General features: G+C 35.3%; 1 protein-coding gene across 20 annotated transcripts in view; it reads right to left on the bottom strand.

The window, feature by feature from the left end:
• The window catches only part of ARB2A (ARB2 cotranscriptional regulator A), a 481,527-nt gene that overhangs the window by 322,795 nt on the left and 138,178 nt on the right, over positions 1–20,554 (bottom strand). For all 20 annotated transcript variants that reach the window (XM_073014612.1, XM_073014598.1, XM_073014605.1 and 17 more), the window contains one exon: positions 14,627–14,818. In XM_073014612.1, the coding sequence (XP_072870713.1) occupies positions 14,627–14,818 (192 nt within the window). The remainder of the gene's footprint in view (positions 1–14,626; positions 14,819–20,554) is intronic.

Here is a 20,554-nt window from a genome sequence, read left to right as displayed (position 1 = left end):
GGTAGTCTTTAGTTTCATTATAATTTTAATAATTTCTAGTAGAAGATCCTAAAATTTTCTAGTGTGATGAATATTGCTACATAAGGAGATTATCTTTGAGGCTTACAAACATTATTTGTTTTAAAAAGATACAAGTTGTAAAGTAAACTACCTGTCACTGGAATGGCCAGGTTAAAAAAATATTTAATTAAAATGCTACACTGAATTCTTTTGATTATCTCTATTCCTGCCACAAATGTCACTAAAATCTCATTGAAGAAAAAGAAAAGCCAGACATGGTGGCTCACACCTGTAATCCCAGCACTTTGGAAGGCTGATGCAGGATGATTGCTTGAGCTCAGGAGTTTGAGACCAGTCTGGCCAACATAGCAGGGCCCCATCTCACCAAAATAAATAAATAAATAAAAGTGTGCCTACACTCTCAAGTACTCAGCAGGATGAGGTGGGAGGACCACCTGAGCCCAGGAGGTCAAGGCTACAGTGAGCCATGATCATGCCACTGAACTCCAGCCTGTGTGACACTCTGCCTCACAAAAAGAAAAGAGGAGAGGAGAGGGCAGGAGAGGGGAGGGGAGGGGAGGGGTGAGGACGGGAGAGGAGGGGAGGGGACAAAAGGGGAAGGGAGGAGGAAGAAAAGGAAGGAAAGAATGGGAAGAAGAGAAGAATGAAAGAACAAAAGAATGAAAGACAGAAAGAGATGAAAACGAAAAAAGAGGGGTGGTATTCACACATCAGGACAAAACAAATGGTAGAAGAGAAAATGGAGGATACAGATGTCACCTCTGTATATATTTGTAGAAGACTAAGCTGATGAAGGAGTAGGTACTGGCTTGGCATTACAGCACAAATTCAAACTTCAGTGCCTCCAGAGGGAGAAAATGACTAAAAGTAAGCCAACTCACCCATAGAAGTCCAGAAATACTCAAAAATTGGGGCACCAGTTCTCTTGGAAAATCTTGGAATGTAAGGGTAGGCCATGATGCTAAAAACAGGGGCTTTAGCTGTAAGTTCAAGTAAGGTACAGTTACCCCACTCTCCAAAAAAAAGACACCAGAAAACCAAAAACCAGGTCATAATCTGACATGTGTGGTCAACACTGTAAGAGACAAGAGATTTTTCCTTTGCAGAAATGCAATCCATAGGCCAGTCGCAGTGGCTCACACCCGTCATCCCAGGACTTCGAGAGGCTGAGGTAGATGGATGACCTGAGGTCGGGAATTCAAGACCAGCCTGGCCACCATGGTGAAACCCTGCCTCTATTAAATATACAAAAATTAGCCAGGCATGGTGGCAGGTGCCTGTAATCCTTGAGAGGCTGAGGCAGGCAGAATTGCTTGAACCCGGGAGGTGGAGGTTGAAGTGAGCTGAGATCGCACCACTGCACTACAGTCTGGGCGACAGAGCAAGATTCCGTCTCAAAAAAAAAAAAAAAAAGAAATGTAATTTATAGAAGGACTAGACTGTGGGACATTAAAGCATAGAAGAGAGACACAAAGCTCAAATCAGGTGTACTAATCAGAAATCTGCATAATGATTTTAAAAAAGAGCTCCATTTCAAAATATGATTGAAAAACTTTAAAAATTCTATGGAATGGTTAAAAGAAAAAGTAGGCAATCTCCCAGAAATGACTGGAAATATAGAATAAAAATAAGAAAGAATGGATATGATAAAGACTCATTCCAGTAACTCAAAACCACATAAGAGCTAAATAGAGAAGTGTAAAATTATCAAGAAACAATACAAAAAAGTTTCCCAAAACTAAGGATCACAAGTGAACAATATAAATGGGAAGAAATCACCAAGTGCCAAACAATGAAACAAATAATGAAACAAAACACCAGGACTCAGGAAATTTCTTAAAAGCAGTATGATTCACTTCTAAACATCAGAGCTTACATAGAGTGGAACAAAAGGATTTAAGGCCAAATGGTTTCAAGACTTGCAAATGAAAACACTGGAAACTAGAAGACAACGAAACAAATCCTTCAAATTTCAATAAAAATATTTTCTACCTGGAATTCTATGTCTTTTGAATCTTTAAAATAAAGTGAACAAGTAGACTGAAGGCATTTTTCAGAAATGCAATGGTTCAAAAACTTATCTTCCGTTTGATGGCTCCAACAAAATGAGGGCATATATCAAGAAAGCACGGATCATTAGATACAGGAAACAGAAGTTCAAAGACAAGAGAAAAACTAAAGGGAAACCCAGGATAATACATAAGTAAGCAGGCTTAGAAAGGGACCAGTCAAGATTGAAACAGAGTCCACACAGTTTCAAAAGACAGTACTCCAGAGGAAGAACATGAAACTATGAGATTATCTGATAAGTTTAATCACGTCAAAAATTGAGACCAATGGAGATCTGAATTAATAATACAGAAAAAATTAAAAACTAGAAAATTATTAATTCCATGAAAACAAATACATTGTATCAAAAATGAAAAGCAAACATATTATCTATCTGGATCAGCCATTAGCAATATTAAGGTTGTAGTAGTACTGTAAAGCTTGATTACTGATTCTACCATAACAGAAAGTGAATGATAAATCAAAAGACAGCACTGTAATTTTAAAATATGTATACAATGAGTATAAATAAAACCAAAATGTATTGAAAATGATTACATCTAAGGAACAGGATTAACAGGTAGGGAAGGATTAGGAAAAGATAACACATTTTGATACTACATCTTGGATTTACTTGATTTTTAAAATTATATGCATGAATCACAGTTTTATTCTAATATATTTAAATGTGCATTTATTTTCATTTATCTTACCTTAGATATGCCATACTTCTTCAACAACATGATTTATGTTTTTAGTCTCAAAGACATTCAACCACTAATACATGCTTTTCTCCTATTTTTTTCTGTTGTTTCTCTGAAACATCTGATAGAAGAATATTATGTTATTCTATTTTCCATGACTTTTTAATCTATCATATTTTTTCTCATTTCCTCTGTGCTATATTCTGTATACTATCTTCCTTAACTATAGCTTTCAATTTACTAATTCTCTTTTGAACTATGATAGTTTCATGATCTAACTTTTCTTGTGATGAATCATTTCTTCATATAATTTGTAGTTTCTGACTGAATTCATCTTCAGTAGGGATTTATTCTAGGTTGTAAAGTGTTCCTATATGGCAGTATTACGATTGCTTCTGCCAGGTGCCCCAAAGGTTTCATTGGTCCAGAATTCATTTTAATATTAATTACAGTGTTTAAGATTTTCACACTAAGTGTGTCATCTAAATTCAAACTGCAAATCCAAATCCACTTGCGGGTTAGGGTCTGGGTCTCCTATTTCCGAAGAGAAGTTGTTTATTTACCCTACTTGGTACCTTTAGCAAAGAAACCTCCTTTTAAGAATTACTTTTTGTTTTTTATTTTAGAGATGAGGTCTCACTCTGTCACCCAGGTCGGGTGCAGTCACACGATCTTAGCTCCCTGCATCCTCAAACTCTTGTGCTAAAGTGATCTTCCCATCTAAGCCTCTTAAGTAGCTGGCATTACAGGCACTAGCCACAAAGCCTGGCTGCAAACGTTTCACCTCTAAGCAGTGACCTGATTCTTCCCACTGTTCATCCTTTTATTACAAAGGTGGCAACTTCCAGGGTCTTACCTATATCCAGGGCTCTTAGTTTTAGCTCCCACCTCTCAATGTTAACCTTCAAACTGTTCTCCATAGTCATTATACTAATTTACCTTTCCACCAACAGTGTACAAAGGTTTCCTTTTCTCCACATCCTCACCAGCATTTGTTACTGCCTAACTTTTAAATAAAAGCCATTTTGGTGGGTGGATCACTTGAGGTCAGGAGTTCGAGACCAGCTGGCCAACATGGTGAAACCTCATCTCTACAAAAAATTCAAAAATTAGCGAGGTGTGGTGGTGCACACCTGTAATCCCAACTACGTGGGAGGCTGAGGCACGAGAATCGCGTGAACACAGGAGGTGAAGGTTGCAGTGAGCCAAGCTTGTGCCATTGCACTGCAGCCTGGGTGACACAGCAAGACTCCATCTCAAAAATAAAATAAATAAAATGAAATACATGGGGCACGGTGGCTCGCTGTAATCCCAGCACTTTGGGAGGCTGAGGTGGACAGATCACAAGGTCAGGAGTTCGAGACTAGCCTGGCCAACATGGTCAAACCCTGTCTCTACTAAAAATACAAAAAATTAACCCGGCATGTTGGTGCATGCCTGTAATCCCACCTACTCGGGAGGCTTGAACCCAGGAGGTGGAGGTTGCAGTGAGCCGAGATCATGTCACAGCACTCCAGCCTGGGCGACAGAGTGTGACTCCGTCTCAAAAATAAATAAATAAATAAATAAACAAATAAATAAATAAATAATAAATAAAATAAAATAAATACTAATAGTATATAAATAAAAATAAAAGCCATTTTAACTGGGGTGAGATGACATGTTACTGTAGTTTTGATTTGCATTTCTCTGATGATCAATGATGTTGGGTGCCTTATCATATGCCTGTTTGACATCTGCATGTCTCCTTCTGAGAAAAGTCTATTAAGATCTTTTATACATTTTAAAATTGGATTATCAGATTCTTTTTCCTTATTGAGTTGTTTGAGCTCCTTATATATTCTGGTTATTAGTCCTTTGTCCAATGGATAGTTTGCAAATATTATTTCCCATTCCGTGGGTTGTCTCTCCACTTGATTATTTATTTTGTTGGGCAGAAACTTTTTGACTTGAGGTGATCCCGTCTGTCCATTTCCGCTTTGGTTGCCTGTGCTTATGGGGTAATAATTAAGAAATATTTTCCCAGTCCAATGTCCTGAAGAGTTTCTTAAATGTTTTCTTGTAGTAGTTTCATAGTTTGAGGTCTTAAATTTTTTAAATCCATTTTTATTTGATTTTTGTATATGGCGAGAGATAGGGGTCTAGTTTCATTCTTCTGGATATGGATAGCCAGTTTTCCCAGCACAATTTATTGACAGACTTTCCTTTTTCCACTGTATATATTCTTGGCAACTTTATAAAAAATAAGTTCACTGTAGATGTATGTATGTATTTCTGGGTTCTCCATTCTGTTCCATTGGTTGATGTGTCTGTTTTTATGCCATCACCATGCTATTTTGGTTACTATAGCTCTATGATATAACTATAAAAGTCAGGTAATGTGATTCTTCCGGTGTGGTTCTTTTTGCTCAGAACAGCTCTGGCTACTGTGGGTGTTTTGTGGTTCCATATAAATTTTATGATTCTTTCTATTTTTGTGAAGAATGTCACTGGTATTTTGATAGGGATTGCACTGCATTTGTAGATTGCTTTGGATACTATGGACACTTTAGCAATACTGTTTCTTCTAATCCATGAATATGTAATATCTTTCCATTATTTTGTGTACCCTTCAGTTTCTTGCATCCATGTTTTATAGTTTTCATAGCAGAGATCTTTCACTTCTTTGATTACATTAAACTCCTAGATATTCAATTTTATGTGTAGCTTTTGTAAATGGGATTACTTTTGGATTTCTTTTTCAGATTATTCACTGTTGGCATATACATATGCTACTGATTTTTGTATGTTGATTTTGTATCCTACAACTTTACTGAATTTGTTTACCAGTTCTAATTAATAGTTTTTGGTGGAGTCTTCAGGTTTTTCCAAATATAAGTTCGTATTTGCCTACAAGGATAATTTGACTTCTTCTTTTCCAACGTGGAAGCCCTTTCTTTCTTTTGTCTGACTTATTTCGCTAGGACTTCCAATACACAGTAATGAAAGTGGGCATCCTATTGTGTTCCAGATCTTAGAGCAAAGGCTTTCAGACATTTTCTATTCTGTATGATACTAGCTATGGGTTTGTAATACATGGTATTTATACTGTATATATAAAGGTATGTTCTATCTATACCCAGTTTTTTTTGATGGGTTATTATAAAGAAATGACGAACTCTAAGAAGTACTTTTTGAGCATCAATTGAAATGATTATAAGTATTCTGACCTTCATTTTGCTGATATATCACATTTGATTTGCATATGTTAAACCATCCTAGCATCCCTGGGATAAATCCCACTTGGTCATGATGAATGATCTTTTTAAAATGTTGTTAAATTTGGCTTGCTAGTTTGTTGTTGAGAATTTTACATCCCGTTCATCAGGATTACTGGCCTGTAGTATTTTGTGTGTGTGTGTGTGTTTTTTTAATGTGTCTTCGTCTTGTTTTGGTGTCAGGGTAATATTGGTCTTGTAGAACGAGTTTGGAAGTATTCCATACTCCTCTATTTTTCAGAATAGCTAGGACAGGAATCAGGTCTTCTTAAAATGTTTGACAAAATGCATAAATGAAGGCATCCAGTACTGGGCCTTTCTTTGCTGACTTCTGACAGCTTCAAACTCATTATTTGTTGTTGCTATGTTCAAGTTTTCAATTTCCTTATGGTTCAGTCTTGGTAGATTTTATGTATCTAGGGATTTATCCATTTCTTTTATGTTTTCCAATTTATTGGCATATAGTTGATCATAGTAAGCTCTAATGATACTTTGAACTTCCGTGGTATCAGTTGTAATGTCTCTTTTTTTGGCCTCTGAATTTATTAGAATCATTTCTCCTTTTCTCTTACTCTCACGGAATGTTGTTTGATGTTGTTTATATTTTCAAAATAACAAGTTCATTTTATTGATCTTTTGTATTCTTTTCTTCAATTTACCTTCATTTATTTCTGCTCTTATCTTTACTTTTTTCTTTTCTTGTACTAATTTTGGGTTTGGTTTGCTCTTTAACTTTTCTAGTTAATTCAGATGCATCATTAAGTTGTTTATGTGATATTTTTCTACATTTCTGATATAGGTGCTTATAGCCATAAACTTTCCTCCTGGTACTGCTTTTACTCATACCATAGGTTTTGGTATGTTGTGTTTCCATTATCAATTGTTTCTAGAAATTTTTTAATTTCCTTCTTAATTTCTTCATTAACCCACTGATCATTTGGGAGTATACTGTTTAATTTCTGTGCTATCTGTAAAGTTTCCAAACCTCTCTTGTTATTGATTTCTAGTTTTAAGCCATCATGGTCAGAGAGGATACTTGATATAATTTCAATTTTTTGAATTTTCTAAGACTCGTTTTGTGGCCTAATATTTGGTCTATCTTTGAGAATCATCCATGGGCTGAGGAAAAGAATGTATATTCTGTAGCCATTGGATGAAATTTTCTGTAAATATCTATTAGTTCCATTTCATCTATAGTGCACATTAAATCCAATATTTATTTGGTGATTTGCTTTCTGGATGATCTGTCCAATAGCGAAAGTAGGATGCTAAAATCTCCAGCTATTATTGTACTGGGGTCTCTCTCTTTTGGCTCTATTAATATTTGCTTCACACATCTAGGTGCTCCAGTGTTGCGGACATGTATATTAACAATTGTTATATCCTCCTGCTGAATTAACTCTATTTAATTATATAATGACCGTATTTTCTTTTCAATATAGTTTTTTGTCTTAGAATCTATTTTGTCTGACATAACTATAGCTAATCCTGCTCTTTTTTGGTTTCCACTGGCATGGAACATCTTTCTGCATTTCTTTATTTTCAGTCTCTCTGTGTCTTTATAGTTGAAGTGTTTCTTATAGGCAACAGATCACTGGGCCTTATTTTTAAATCCATTCAACCACTGTATCATCTTTTGATTGGAGTATTTAGTTCATTTATATTCAATGTTATTATTAATAGGGACTTACTCCTGCCATTTTGTTATTTGTTTTCTGGTTGTTTTATGGTCTTCTCTTCCTTCTTATCTTCCTTTTAGTGAAGGTGATTTTCTCTGGTGGTATGTTTTAATTTCTTGCTTTTTATTTTATGTGTCATCTTGTATTTTTTAATTTGAGGTTACCATGAGACTTGCAAATAATATAAAACTCAATATTTTAAACTGATGACAACTTAATATTGACACGTATAAATAAACAGGCAAAAAAGCAAAGAGAAAACTAATAAAAGTTCTGCCGTTTAATCTTATCTTCCTGCTTTTTATCTTTTTGCTGTTTCTACTTATATCTTAGTACACTGTGTCTTGAAAAGTTGTTGTAGTTATTATTTTTGATCATTTCATCTTTCAGCTCACAATATTTATAGTTTACAAACCACAATCACAGTGTTATTCTGTTTTCCTGTATACTTAATATTGCTAGTAAGTTTTGTACTTTCAGATGATTTCTTATTGCTCATTAAGTTCCTTTTCTTTCAGATTGAACGACTTCCTTTAGCATTTCTTGTAGAACAGGTCTGGTGTTGATAAAATCACTCAGCTTTTGTTTGTCTGGGAGGGTTGTTATTTCTCTCTCCTTTGTGTTTGAAGAATATTTTCACCAGATATACTATTCTAGGGTAGAAGGTTTTTTTTTTTACTATCAGCACTTTATCATGCCAGTCTCCCCTGGCCTGTAAGGTTTCAACTGAAAAGTGTCCTGCCAGAAGTACTGGAGCTCCATTGTATATTATCTGTTTCTCTTGCTGCTTTTAGAATCATTTCTTTATCCTTGACCTTTGGGAATTTATTAAATGTCTTGATGTATTCTTCCTTGGGTTAAATCTGCTTGGAGTTTGATAACTTTCTTATAAAGTTATAGATATTAATATCTGTCTCTAGGTCTCAGAAGTTCTCTGTTACTTTCGTTTTGAATAAACTTTCTACCTTTACTTCTCTCTACTACCTCTTATGGTCAATAACTCTTAGATTTGCCCTTTTGAGGCATTTTTCTAGAGGCTTCTGGGCATATTTCATTCTTTTATATTATTTTGTCCTTATAAATAGCTTGTCTTGAAGCTCACTAATTCTTTCTTCTTCTTGATCAATTCAGCTATTAAAAAACATACATTCTTCAGTCTTTCAACTGCATTTTGCAACTCCAGAATTTCTGCTAGGTTCTTTTTTTTATTATTTCAATCTCTTTGTTAAATTTATCTGATAGAAGTCTGAATTCCTTCTCTGTGTTAGCTTGAGTTTATTTAAGTGTCCTTAACATAGCTATTTTGAATTCTCTCTCTGAAAGATCATATATCTCTGTTTTGCCAGGATTGGTCTCTGGTGCATTATTTAGTTCATCTGGCAAGGTCATGTTTTCCTGGATAGTCTTGATGCCTGTGGATGTTTGTCAGTATCTGGGCATTGATGAGTTATGTATTTCTTGTAATCTTTGCAATCTAGGCTTTTTGGTACACTTACTTCCTGGGAAGGCTTTCCATATCCAAAGGCACTTGGGTATTGTGTTAAATGTTTTTAGTCCCTGCAGCCATATCTGGATTAGTGGTCACCAGAAGCCTCGTATGCTATGGCTCTGGCATACTGGTAGAGGTACTGCCTTGTTGGTTTTGGATAAGATCTGGAAGAAGTCTCTGGATTACCAGGCAGAAACTCTTGTCTTACTTTCTCCCAGAGTCTCTCCCTTTGTGCAGAGCTGTCCGAGCTGGGGAAAGGGTGACACAAGTACCCTGTGGTTGCCACCAGTGGCACTGCACTGGGTCAGACCTGAAGTCAGTATGGTACTACATGTCACCCATGGCCTGCAGTAACCAGTGTCTAGCTACCACCTGTGTCCACTCAAGGTCCTATGGTTCTACAACCGGTCAGGCTTGTATCCCTCCCTTTAGAGCAGTAAGTTCCCCCCAGCCCTGGGCGGTTCCAGAGACACTGTCAGAGAGTCAGGGTATAGAGTCAGATACTTTAGGAACCTACCCAGTTTTCTATTTTGCTGTGGCTGAGCACCCGAGTCACAAGACAAAGTCCTTGCCACTCTCCCCTCCCCTTTCCACAAGCAGCAGTTTCTTCCAGTGGCCACAACTACCTCACACCTGTGGCAAGTACAGTCTGGCTCCTGCCAACAATCACTCAATATCCAAGGGCTCTTCAGTCCACTTGTGAACACCACCAGTCCTAGGACTCTCCTGTGATGGCAGTGGGCTCCCTTCTAGCCCACAGTAGGTCCAGAAATACTGCCCAAGAGTCAAGGCCTAGAATCAAGGACCCTAAGAGGGCTGTTGGTGCTCTATACCACTATGGCCGAGCTAGTACCTAAGGTGCAAGATGAAGTCCCCTTTATTTTTCCCCCTGCTTTTCTCAAACAGAAGGAATCTTTCACCAGTGCCACCACAGCTGGGAATGTACTGGCTCTCACCTGAAGCCGCACATCTCAGAGTCTCACCCAAGACACATGACATACTCCCTGGTATCACTGGTGGTTATTTAGGGCCCATGGGCTCTTTAGTCAGAAGGTGATGAATCCTGCAATGACTGGGTTCTTCCCTCCAAGGCAGTGGGTTCCCTCCTAGCCCAGGATGCATCCAGAAATGTTGTCTGGAATCTAGTGTCTGGAATAGGAGCCTCAGGACTTTGCCCAGTGTCCTATCTTACTGTGGTTCATCTGGTATCCAAGTTGCAAGACGAAGCCTTCTTTACCCTTTCCTCTTTTCTCCTCAAGCACCGCAAGCAGAGGGAAGGAGTATCTCCTGGCTGCGAGCTGTGTTGCCTGGGTTTGGGGAGGGGTGCACAAGGACTCTCCTAGCTGCCCTGGCTGGTATCTCAGTTGATTGCTTGCTTGCTTGCTTGCTTGCTTGCTAAGTCTACTGCCTCTAAGCACAGCACAGCACAGCACAGCATCAGTACTTGCCCAAGAATTGCAGTCTTTATGGCCTACACCACCTTTCAAGTTTATTCAGCACCCCAGAGCACTTTGGCTCATGGTGGTGAGGCTTGCTGGAACTCAGGTTTCAATTGCTAGGATGGGCAATTCCTCTCTGGGTAGGGCCAGTCTAAATACTCCCTCCATGGGTGTCAACTGAGATCTGCCTGGTGTTGCCTTCTGCTGCGACAGGGTAGCACTGAGTTCCAATGCAGAGTCCCACAGTCACTGTGCTCTCCCTCCCCCAAATGCACAGATTCTCTCTCCACACCATGCTGCTGCTGCCAGGACACAAGGGAGGGGTGGCTTCAGTGATTCAAGAGTATCTTTCCCACCCTCTTCGGTGCCTTTTTCAGTGATATACTGTTAAAACCAGATACTGTGACTGCTCACCTGATTTTTGTTTTTTATGAAGGTGCTTTTTTCTGTGTGGATAGCTGTTTAATTTGGTGTTCTTGCAGTGAGGACATTTGGTGAAGGCTTCTATTTAGCCATCTTCCTCTGCCTCCACTCTCCTCCTCCTCTGTGTTTTGAACATTCACATACAACTAGGTATTTAGTATTTTTGTTACATTTTATTCATTGTTTTTATGAGTGTTTAATGGGAGAAGTTCATATTAATAAGCCCAGTCCACCATGTTATGGAAGCCAAACTGTATAAATTACATTAATAAAAATAGCATTAATTTTTAAACCTCAGAAATAACAGCATGAGTATTATAATCTAAGTAATTATGGACATAGCAGATTCTTCTGAATAATCCATCTATGAGAAATTAGGGAAAATGTTATCCTAGTGAAATAATCAGACTTCTCATGAAATTATTAAAATTAATACCTAAATCACTTACAGACAGTATTTTGAAAGTATCTTTTGTAATTTAAACTTTACTTTTTTACTGATTTTATTACAAAATAGTTTCTATAACTTCTCAATCCTTGTTTTCATAAATACAACTGCCATCAAGTTCTACATTTCCCCTTAGAGCTAGAGCGTGAGAAATATAAATAAACCTTCAGACGTGTGAGACTGCCCGGCCCGGGTTGCTATGGAAGCTGGGTCACAGTGGGCCAGGCCCCTGTCCTCACTCTGGGACTGGACCACATCAATAGCTGCTCCTACCACTGACTCTTGGGCATGAATAGAGTTGCCTGCTTTTTACCCCTTTTTAGAGACCAGTGAAAATGCCTAAAAAGGTGTATGTGAGTAAAAGTCATCAACGAAGAAACAAATATGACTAATTCTAAAGCTGCACAATCAGAGGCTGAATAATTGGTACTTGGCTATGTGAAATACTGTTTCTTACTCCAGGTAACATATTATGCAATGAAGGCTATCAAGAATATTAGCAATGGCAACCTCAGAAGCACTTGTGGGGATTTATCTGATATGCACCATTCCTCCAACATGAACTCTTAATACACTTTTGATAATAAAGTCCTGAAGAATCTAAAATGCAAGGATTAGAATACCTATGATTTTCAAACTATGACTTGTGCAGCCCTGGGGCATTTGGCGAAGAAATCTCAGGGGCTGTTGTGGGAGTGGTTCCAATATTCACCATGCCCTCCTTTCAACCTAAGTGGCTTCACAGATTTAAACTTAATACTGTTCACAAACTAGTCCACTTAGACAGGGCTCTACTATTGAAAAAAAAGTTTCAACCTTACAATGATAGGAATCCAATTTTAGGAATTTCAATCTTATACCAAAAATCTGCAGGGAATATAAGGAAATAGTATTAATAACACTGAGTAAAGGTAGTATTGTGTGGCCCCCAAAATATCAGAATTTACTTCAGTTGTGATATGAAAACCCACAGACCATGAAAAATAGACCAGAGGTTCTAACTTTTTGAAAATTTTGGAAATCTTTCTTTAAATAAAGCTTTAGAAAAAGTTCAAACAAATAAAAACAAAAGCAGAGCTAACCTGATTTAAAAAAAAAAAAAAAAAGTAAGAATGGGACAGCTTCTTATTCCCTGTTTATTAGTCTTCCTCTGACTGCATCTTAAAATACCATCATCCTTCCCTCAACCAACCCCTCCCCACCCACAGAGCAAAACCCTTCAAGAAAACACTATGAAAAGGTAAAGCCAAACTAGTAAAATCACTTTATCCAGATTTAAAAGTGATCTGTTTCTAAATCACCATGAAGAAAATTACCATAATACTGTTCACATTCATTTTTTCAAAAAAATAAAGAGAATTAAATATATAAACTAAAATTTCTGTGTGCTGCATGCTTAGAAATCAGTTGCTTCTTTTCAAGGAATCATGAATTGCCATTTTTTTTTAAGAAGAAAAAATTCAAGACGGTGAAATGTTGTTATTCCCAAAACACTATTCCTGCTTATAAGAACAAAACGACTTACTATTGTAATGTCACTGACAAACTTCCTCCCTCCTGTTTGGGATATCAATAGAAAGTTTGTTCAAAGAAACATGTTTGGCATGGTTTTCCATATAGACTTTCCCCTCAAAATCCTTACACAACAATAAAATATTCCAGAATAGGAAAGGTTTAGGTGATCTATAGCAGAGACAATATAACTACATAAAATATTTCACCTAGCACTGGCACGTTGAAAGCATCTGATTTTCTTTACTAAGTTATATTTTCAAATAATCATCAAATTGTGAACACATTTTACATATAATGTTCTTCCGAAAATACACAGACAGGACCTGTTCTAACTACAAACAAATGTGTCAGAGAGAAAGTTCATTTAACTATTTAAAACCTGAAATCCGAAACAGTTTAAACATAATATTTTATGTGAGTTAACTTAGTCTAAACTTCAATTTATTTTAGTTACTTCAATTCTACTAAAATACACACTATCGAAATAAGCAATCAGATCAAAAGTAATATCTTTGCATTCTTTGCCTATCCATGAAAAGTGGAAAACAAACAAACAAACATATAGTTAACTTAAGAAATTCTACTTTCAGCATTTTAACAGTTTCAAAATCTATTAACCAAAATGTTCTTTAGGAGCTGGACTGAGCCTTCATATTATCATTTCTGACTTACAGAATAGAGAACATGTTACCTTTGACTTTTGTAACCATTAGCGTATTAAAGAAATCCTTTCCAATTTTAATTACAAAAATGTAATAATTCTTATAAATAAAACAAATAAAGCCAACATGGACACATATATTCCTTTACTTTTTACAAAAGTCTTTTATACAAGATATCAGTTTATGTTTTTCTAAAAAAAAAAAAAAACTACTCACATGAAAGAAATTCTTACTTTGCAAAATTGGGCTGTTCACTATAGAACTTATGAATGCAATAATAAAACAAAAGCAGCCAAACATTAAAATATGCCAATATTATGTCACAAAAACATTTCACTATTGCATGAAATCTTGAATACAATTTAAAAAAAGAAGTTTCTAAAAAGTTTGAATGCAAATAAGAATAAAATATTCATTAAGGATTACATTTTGCCATTCTGTACGTCTGCATCTCATGCCTAAAGCATTTTATTTGCGGGCTCTAAAAAAAAAATTTAGTTATTCCAACTCTTCCTTTAAATAATATGAGATTAATTCAAAGCAGCAGATCTCCTTTAGTTTCTAACTTTACCAAATTAGGTAGGCAAAGGGTTACAAAAGCAGTCATGATATTTTTGTCAGAAGTATTTTCAATAATGTTGATAAACATTTGATAGTTTAACTGACATTTCACAGGATTAAAAATATTTTAGAAAAATAATTCACTCAAAATACGTTATTTAAATCTCTGTATGCTCAAGATGCTACTTTGTTTTTCTTTTGTAACTCAAAATAATGCAGAATAATTTTTCATACAAGTAAAATAAATAATAACAACCTGGAGATAAGATTATGCTTAGGATATACTTTTTGAAGAAACAAAATCATATAATAAAACAGTACTATAAAATGCCAAAAAAATAAAAAGAAAAAAAGAAAAAACCCAGGAAATTGTACTTACAGCCACAGCTCTTTTAATAAATGGTATCTGTGTGCCACTGTCGAGGTCTTCATTTATAATAAGTCTTCTAGCCCACTGCCCTGCCCTGACAACACCACTACCATGAATTAAAACCATCAGTTTCTGTGGGTTTGTCAAAGCATCCTCACTCATAAAGATAAAACTCTTTGGTTCACTCTCAGTGGCATCTACCTGTAATTAAATAAAATTAAATAATAAAGAAATGTCTTTTGATCAGGCATACACATAAATGAAAAACAAACAATTGGCTGTTATAAAGTATTAAATGGTTACTATAGAATTATAGGTGTAAAAAACAATTTTAACACAAAATTAAAATATTCGGTAGAGATTAACAATTATATATTAGGTGGATGGGACAAGACATGATAGTAATTTAAATACAAAAATATAAAAAATATTGGTTGGCCGGGCGCGGTGGCTCAAGCCTGTAATCCCAGCACTTTGAGAGGCCGAGACGAGTGGATCACTAGGTCAGGAGATCGAGACCATCCTGGCTAACACGGTGAAACCCCGTCTCTACTAAAAATACAAAAAACTCGCCGGGCGAGGTGGCGGCGCCTGTAGTCCCAGCTACTCGGGAGGCTGAGGCAGGAGAATGGCGGGAACCCGGGAGGCGGAGCTTGCAGTGAGCTGAGATCCGGCCACCGCACTCCAGCCTGGGCGACAGAGCGAGACTCCGTCTCAAAAAAAAAAAAATAATAATAAAATAAAATAAAATAAAATAAAATAAAATAAAATAAAAAATATTGGTAATATATTTCTCTTCATTATTATTGTATATTTAGTATTATATTATCATTGGAAATAAAAATAACTATTTTTTAGTGCCTCCTATAGTCTAACTGCTATGCTACCTGTTTTAAAAACATTATCTCATTCAATAACAACCCATTTAGATGGCACTATTATTATGCTGATTTACAGATGAAGAAATTGAGGCTTAGAGAGTTTAAATAAGTTGCCCATGGTCACACAACTATAAGTCTATAGTTGTATAACAGAAATATATTGCACCTATAATAAAAAATAGAAAACTGAAATTGGAGATAGATATATTGGAAAATCATAGAAATATATCAGCCAGGAATACCACTAAACTTTTAAAGGGAAGAAGAGGTAACTACTTAAAAACTAACCATCTATTCTATTCTTACCTGATCTATGTAAATGGACTTCCAAATTTCATTCAGAGTGTGAACACAGGATTATATAACAATTATTTTTACAAAGTCACATTATGTACTCCAATGAGTTTACTTTATAAACTAGTTACTTACAGAATAAAAAATATTTTTATCTATTTTGATTGTACTTAATATTTAGATTGTTAACTAAATGATGTATGATTTACATTTGAAAGACACAAAACACTTTTAGAAAGAGATAACTTCCCAACCTTTTGTTACATATGCCATGACACACCGAGTGGTATTCCACATCAGCACTGGCCAATGACTGGAAATTGAAGTCTTTGGATAGTCAGATCAAGCAGGAAGTTGACATTCTGATGGCTGGTTACACACTCTCACATAAAGGTCAATCCACATATTGTGTAACGCAATAACTCTTCACTTTGGCAACTGTATATGTTCTATACAATTATCAAAACAGGAAGTATACAAAAACTCTAGACGCCAAAAAAAAAAAAAAAAAAAAAAAAAAAAAAAAAAAAAAAAAAGCCCTGGATTCTAAATATTCCCAGTCATTACACTTAGGAAGAGAAAAACAAAATAAAATACCTGTACTTCTAAAACAATCAGGCTAGTTTCAGTAAGAGATGGCTTAGGCATTTGTGCAAACAGAGCAAAAATGGCACTTATTTCAGCAAGAGCAGCATGGACACAGGGCTTAAAGATGAAATAACACCTTTTCATTGACGCCTTCCCTGACTACCACATTTAAAATCCCAAACATGTCCCTGAAAATTCTGTAGTCCCTTTCCCTGTTTTATTTTCCTCCATGGCACATACCAAGATCTAACATATTGTATGCTTCACTCTATATTTTTGCAAGTGTGTTTATTCACCGCCTGCTCCCTTCACTAGAATGTAAGTCCAGGCAGGCACAGAGTTCTCTGGTTTGTATCCACCTGTAGTCTCAGTACCTAAAACAAAACCTAGCACATTGTAGGCACTCAGTAATCAAAAACAATAAACTTTTGGAATGAGGAATCTTATCAAGTCTCACCAGTGACTTCCTTTAGATAAAAGGCATTTAACTAAATAATGGATCCTCTAAAATGGTTATAATACTTGCCTGGTTCAGAAAGCATATACCGAAGATTAAACTAGTACATAATTATAGAGAATTTTACAAGAGCTATACAATGTTAAAGAATTAAAATGACATAACTAAAATTTTATTAGCAATAGCTAAAAATACAGGAAGAGAGAGATGATATATAACACAATCATATTAGCTTCAGCTGCATGCTATGTCCAGAGTAAACAAATTATAATGACGACAATAAATATGACTAAAGCCACACAGAAAGATAAGTGGATGAGAGACACAGGAAAACCAAACCTAAGAAGAAAAATTCCCTTTTACCTAGGAACATTATATGAAAATAGAAGAATTACTCAGTTAAAGAGGCTTAAAAATAAAAAAAGGTAATGATGATAAGAACAAAATTAAAAAACTGAAAGGCAAAGCTGTCAGTGTATAACAAGAAAGATGCCACAGGGGTTTCTAGTCATTCAATTAGCAAACAGTATGCCTAAACACGCACAAAGAAAAGTGTCTCTTAAGGTCAGTGAGGCCTTAATGGATCCTGGAATGGCTATGGAGATGGATACCTATTTACTTTAATGTAAAAACCTGTAGTACAGATATTCCAGTAGGTGCTGATCACGGTCTTTTTTCCTATTTCACTAAGTCCCCTGTTACCAAGAAACTGAGTCAATTTTTTAAGCAATGGAATACTGGCACTTTGAAGTCCACACAATCACTTAAAACTGAAAGAAACATTTTCAGATGATAAAAATATATTTTTTATATTAAAATGCTGCTTGATAAAGGACCACTTGAGAGTCCAGGAGTTCAAGATCAACCTGGGCAACATAGTGAGACCCTGTCTCTACAAATAATCCAAAATTAGCCGGGCATGGTGGTACGCACCTGTAGTCCCAGCTACTTGGGAGGCTGAGGCTGGAGAATTGCTTGAGCCCAGGAAGTCCAGGCTGCACTAAGCCATGACTGCACCACAGCACTCAGCTTGTGCAACAGAGTGAGACTCTGTCTCAGAAAAAAGAGGGAAAATAGAATCACATTAAAAAAAAAATGCTGCTAGAGAATTTTTAAGGGGCTATAAATTAAGGTAACCATGAATAAATGAAAGTTTTACTTGAACACTGAGAAAAGTTGACTTTCAAAATATGAGAATACCAAAATATTAAAGAAAAACAACAATGAAGATGAATAATGTAATAATATTAATGATTAAGGGGTAAGAGCAGTATTCTAGCTGGTCATTGGCTAATATACACCTCAGTTTACATAGAACTCTGACTCTGCACATGGTAACTACAATGTACTTTCTAAGTTAGTGCTAATTTTAAATAGTAAGATATCTATATGAATAAAATAATTTCTTCTTCATTAACCTAATTAAGTTTGAACATATGGCTGTTCCAAGGCCATTTATCTTCAAACAGTGGTAATTTATTAAGCTAAGCTTTCATTAAGGAATACACATAATGGTCATTCCAGCGAATCACCTCACTTTATTGACAAATCAACCTCAGACACCTTTTGGTTGGTGAGACTGCACCAAACAATTTTTAGCAGTTACCAATTCATTGTGGAATACTCACGAACACCATTAATTGCTGAAACATGATGCATGTAATAAACTAAGTGAAAATCTGTAGTGAAGTTGTTAATTCATGTCTCCAGTGTTCTATACAAGTATGAGATATTTTACTATAATTGAGAATACTTTATGCCTATTTATGAGAGATGTGGGGTAAACATAGGCATGATCATACTGTTTACTATCAAATCAAATCATGGATTCTACAAAGTACTGTCATTTTAAAAAATGGTTCTTTTTCCCTTTTAAAATAGTTTATAAAACTGAAAGAGTTCATCACGAGGGAAAAAACAAAGGTTTGATGGTATTCTTTAAGTAAAAAGAACAACTATTTACACATACCCACATACAAAAACCCACTTTCACTCTGAGATTTAAGAGACCTCAGGAGAAAAATAACAGCTATTAAAAAATAGTTGTGAAGAAAAGTGTCACAACGATATCAAATATGTGATAATTTAAAGGGAAATACTAATTTCCTAAGACAAAATTTAGAGTCTTTTTTAAGTTTACAAAATAAGGGAAACTTTATTAACCAAAGATGGGTATGATGCTTAAGTTTCACATAAAGTAAATCTGTCTTGCTTATTAGCTTTATAGTCCAAATTTAAAATCAAAGGATAATCTGATCCATAATAAAAAGTTCCCTTCCATCTATAAAGATCAATAATGAAACTTAAACATATAATATGCTGTATACAGCCAATTATTTTGTGATTTGTTCTAGAAATTTGGAGACTGAAGTGAGTTTAAGGGTTCCCTGGAACTAGAAGTATTATAGAACTAACAGACTCAATATTAATTGTGCTGTATCAATAAATTAACCTAATGCTCTTTAAATATCATTCTTCAGAAACTCTGAAACAAAATTAACAACAAAGGAAAACTGGGCAAAGTGACAAAATTCTATCCTGACTTTCCAGAAGACCAAATTTCAATATATAGTTTAAATGAAGTAAAATGCTAGGCCTAAGTCAAAACTAAAACAGTAAGTTTAAATTCAAAAAAGACTGGCATATTCATTCAAAGAAAGGTACTAAAATCTTGACTTTAAAGGAAGAAAAGTTTCCAAATAAACCAAGGGTTGATGTAGCTGTTACACAGAATAATATTTTATTGACTAATCCATTATAAGCACTTGGAACAGTGTCCATCACCTAAAAAACATTTAAATAAATTTATGTTGAATAAATGAATGAATGAGTGAGTGACTAATAACGTGATCTTGCACTTGAGGTTACGTACAGAAAATTAAAAAGGTTTCCTTTAAAAAAGGAACTACAGAATCAGTTCTGGAGAGGGACAATATTAAGAAATCCCCAAACCCTCCAATTTATAATAAAATAGTACTATCCAAAGAATTTTTTAAACTCATGCAACATTTCATGCAAACAAAATTATCTACATGCAAAGTGTGCCTTAAATGAATTACTTTCAGCAAGTATCCCAGATTCTTATATATCATAAAATCATAAAGTCGTCAGGGACAGCAAAGATCCTCCGATCTAGTCCAACCACCATTTCACACATGATTACAATCTCTTCGTTTTAAAGCTTAATATTTTGTGGTTTACATTTAAAAAACAGGGGTTTGTGTTTTTTCTTTTTTTTTTTTTTTGACAATTTGAATCTGAGAACAAATCTCAAACTTTTTCACTCTGAAATGGCAAAATGTGCAAAATTCAAAAAAATGTTCTGCCAAAAAGGGAAGGAGCAGTGTTATGAAACAGGAAGCACCAGGAATGAATTTGGGAATGTGTAGAGGAAACAACATACTATGTGTAGAAATAAGACATATTTTTAAAAGACAAGAAATACTTAAAGAGACAGTGAATGTTTAATGTAACAAAAATTTCACTGGTTTACTACAAATAAATAAAAATAAATTATTCCAGTGAAATGAGAAAGGGTACAGGTAAGGGTAATCCTTTTAATTCAGTCATCATTTTCAAAGAGACTAGAAATCGGTACTTTTTTCATTTATACTGAAGAATATTCTTTATAAGAACTACTGTGCAGAATGAGATGAGGTACACTAATAAGCATTTAAAATTATCACTATCAACACAATAAACCTTAACATTTAAACT

Source organism: Chlorocebus sabaeus, chromosome 4 (assembly GCF_047675955.1).
Source record: "Chlorocebus sabaeus isolate Y175 chromosome 4, mChlSab1.0.hap1, whole genome shotgun sequence".
Lineage (NCBI taxonomy): Eukaryota > Metazoa > Chordata > Mammalia > Primates > Cercopithecidae > Chlorocebus > Chlorocebus sabaeus.
Note: the sequence above shows the minus strand (reverse complement) of the source record. Positions and strands in the feature narration are given on the sequence as shown.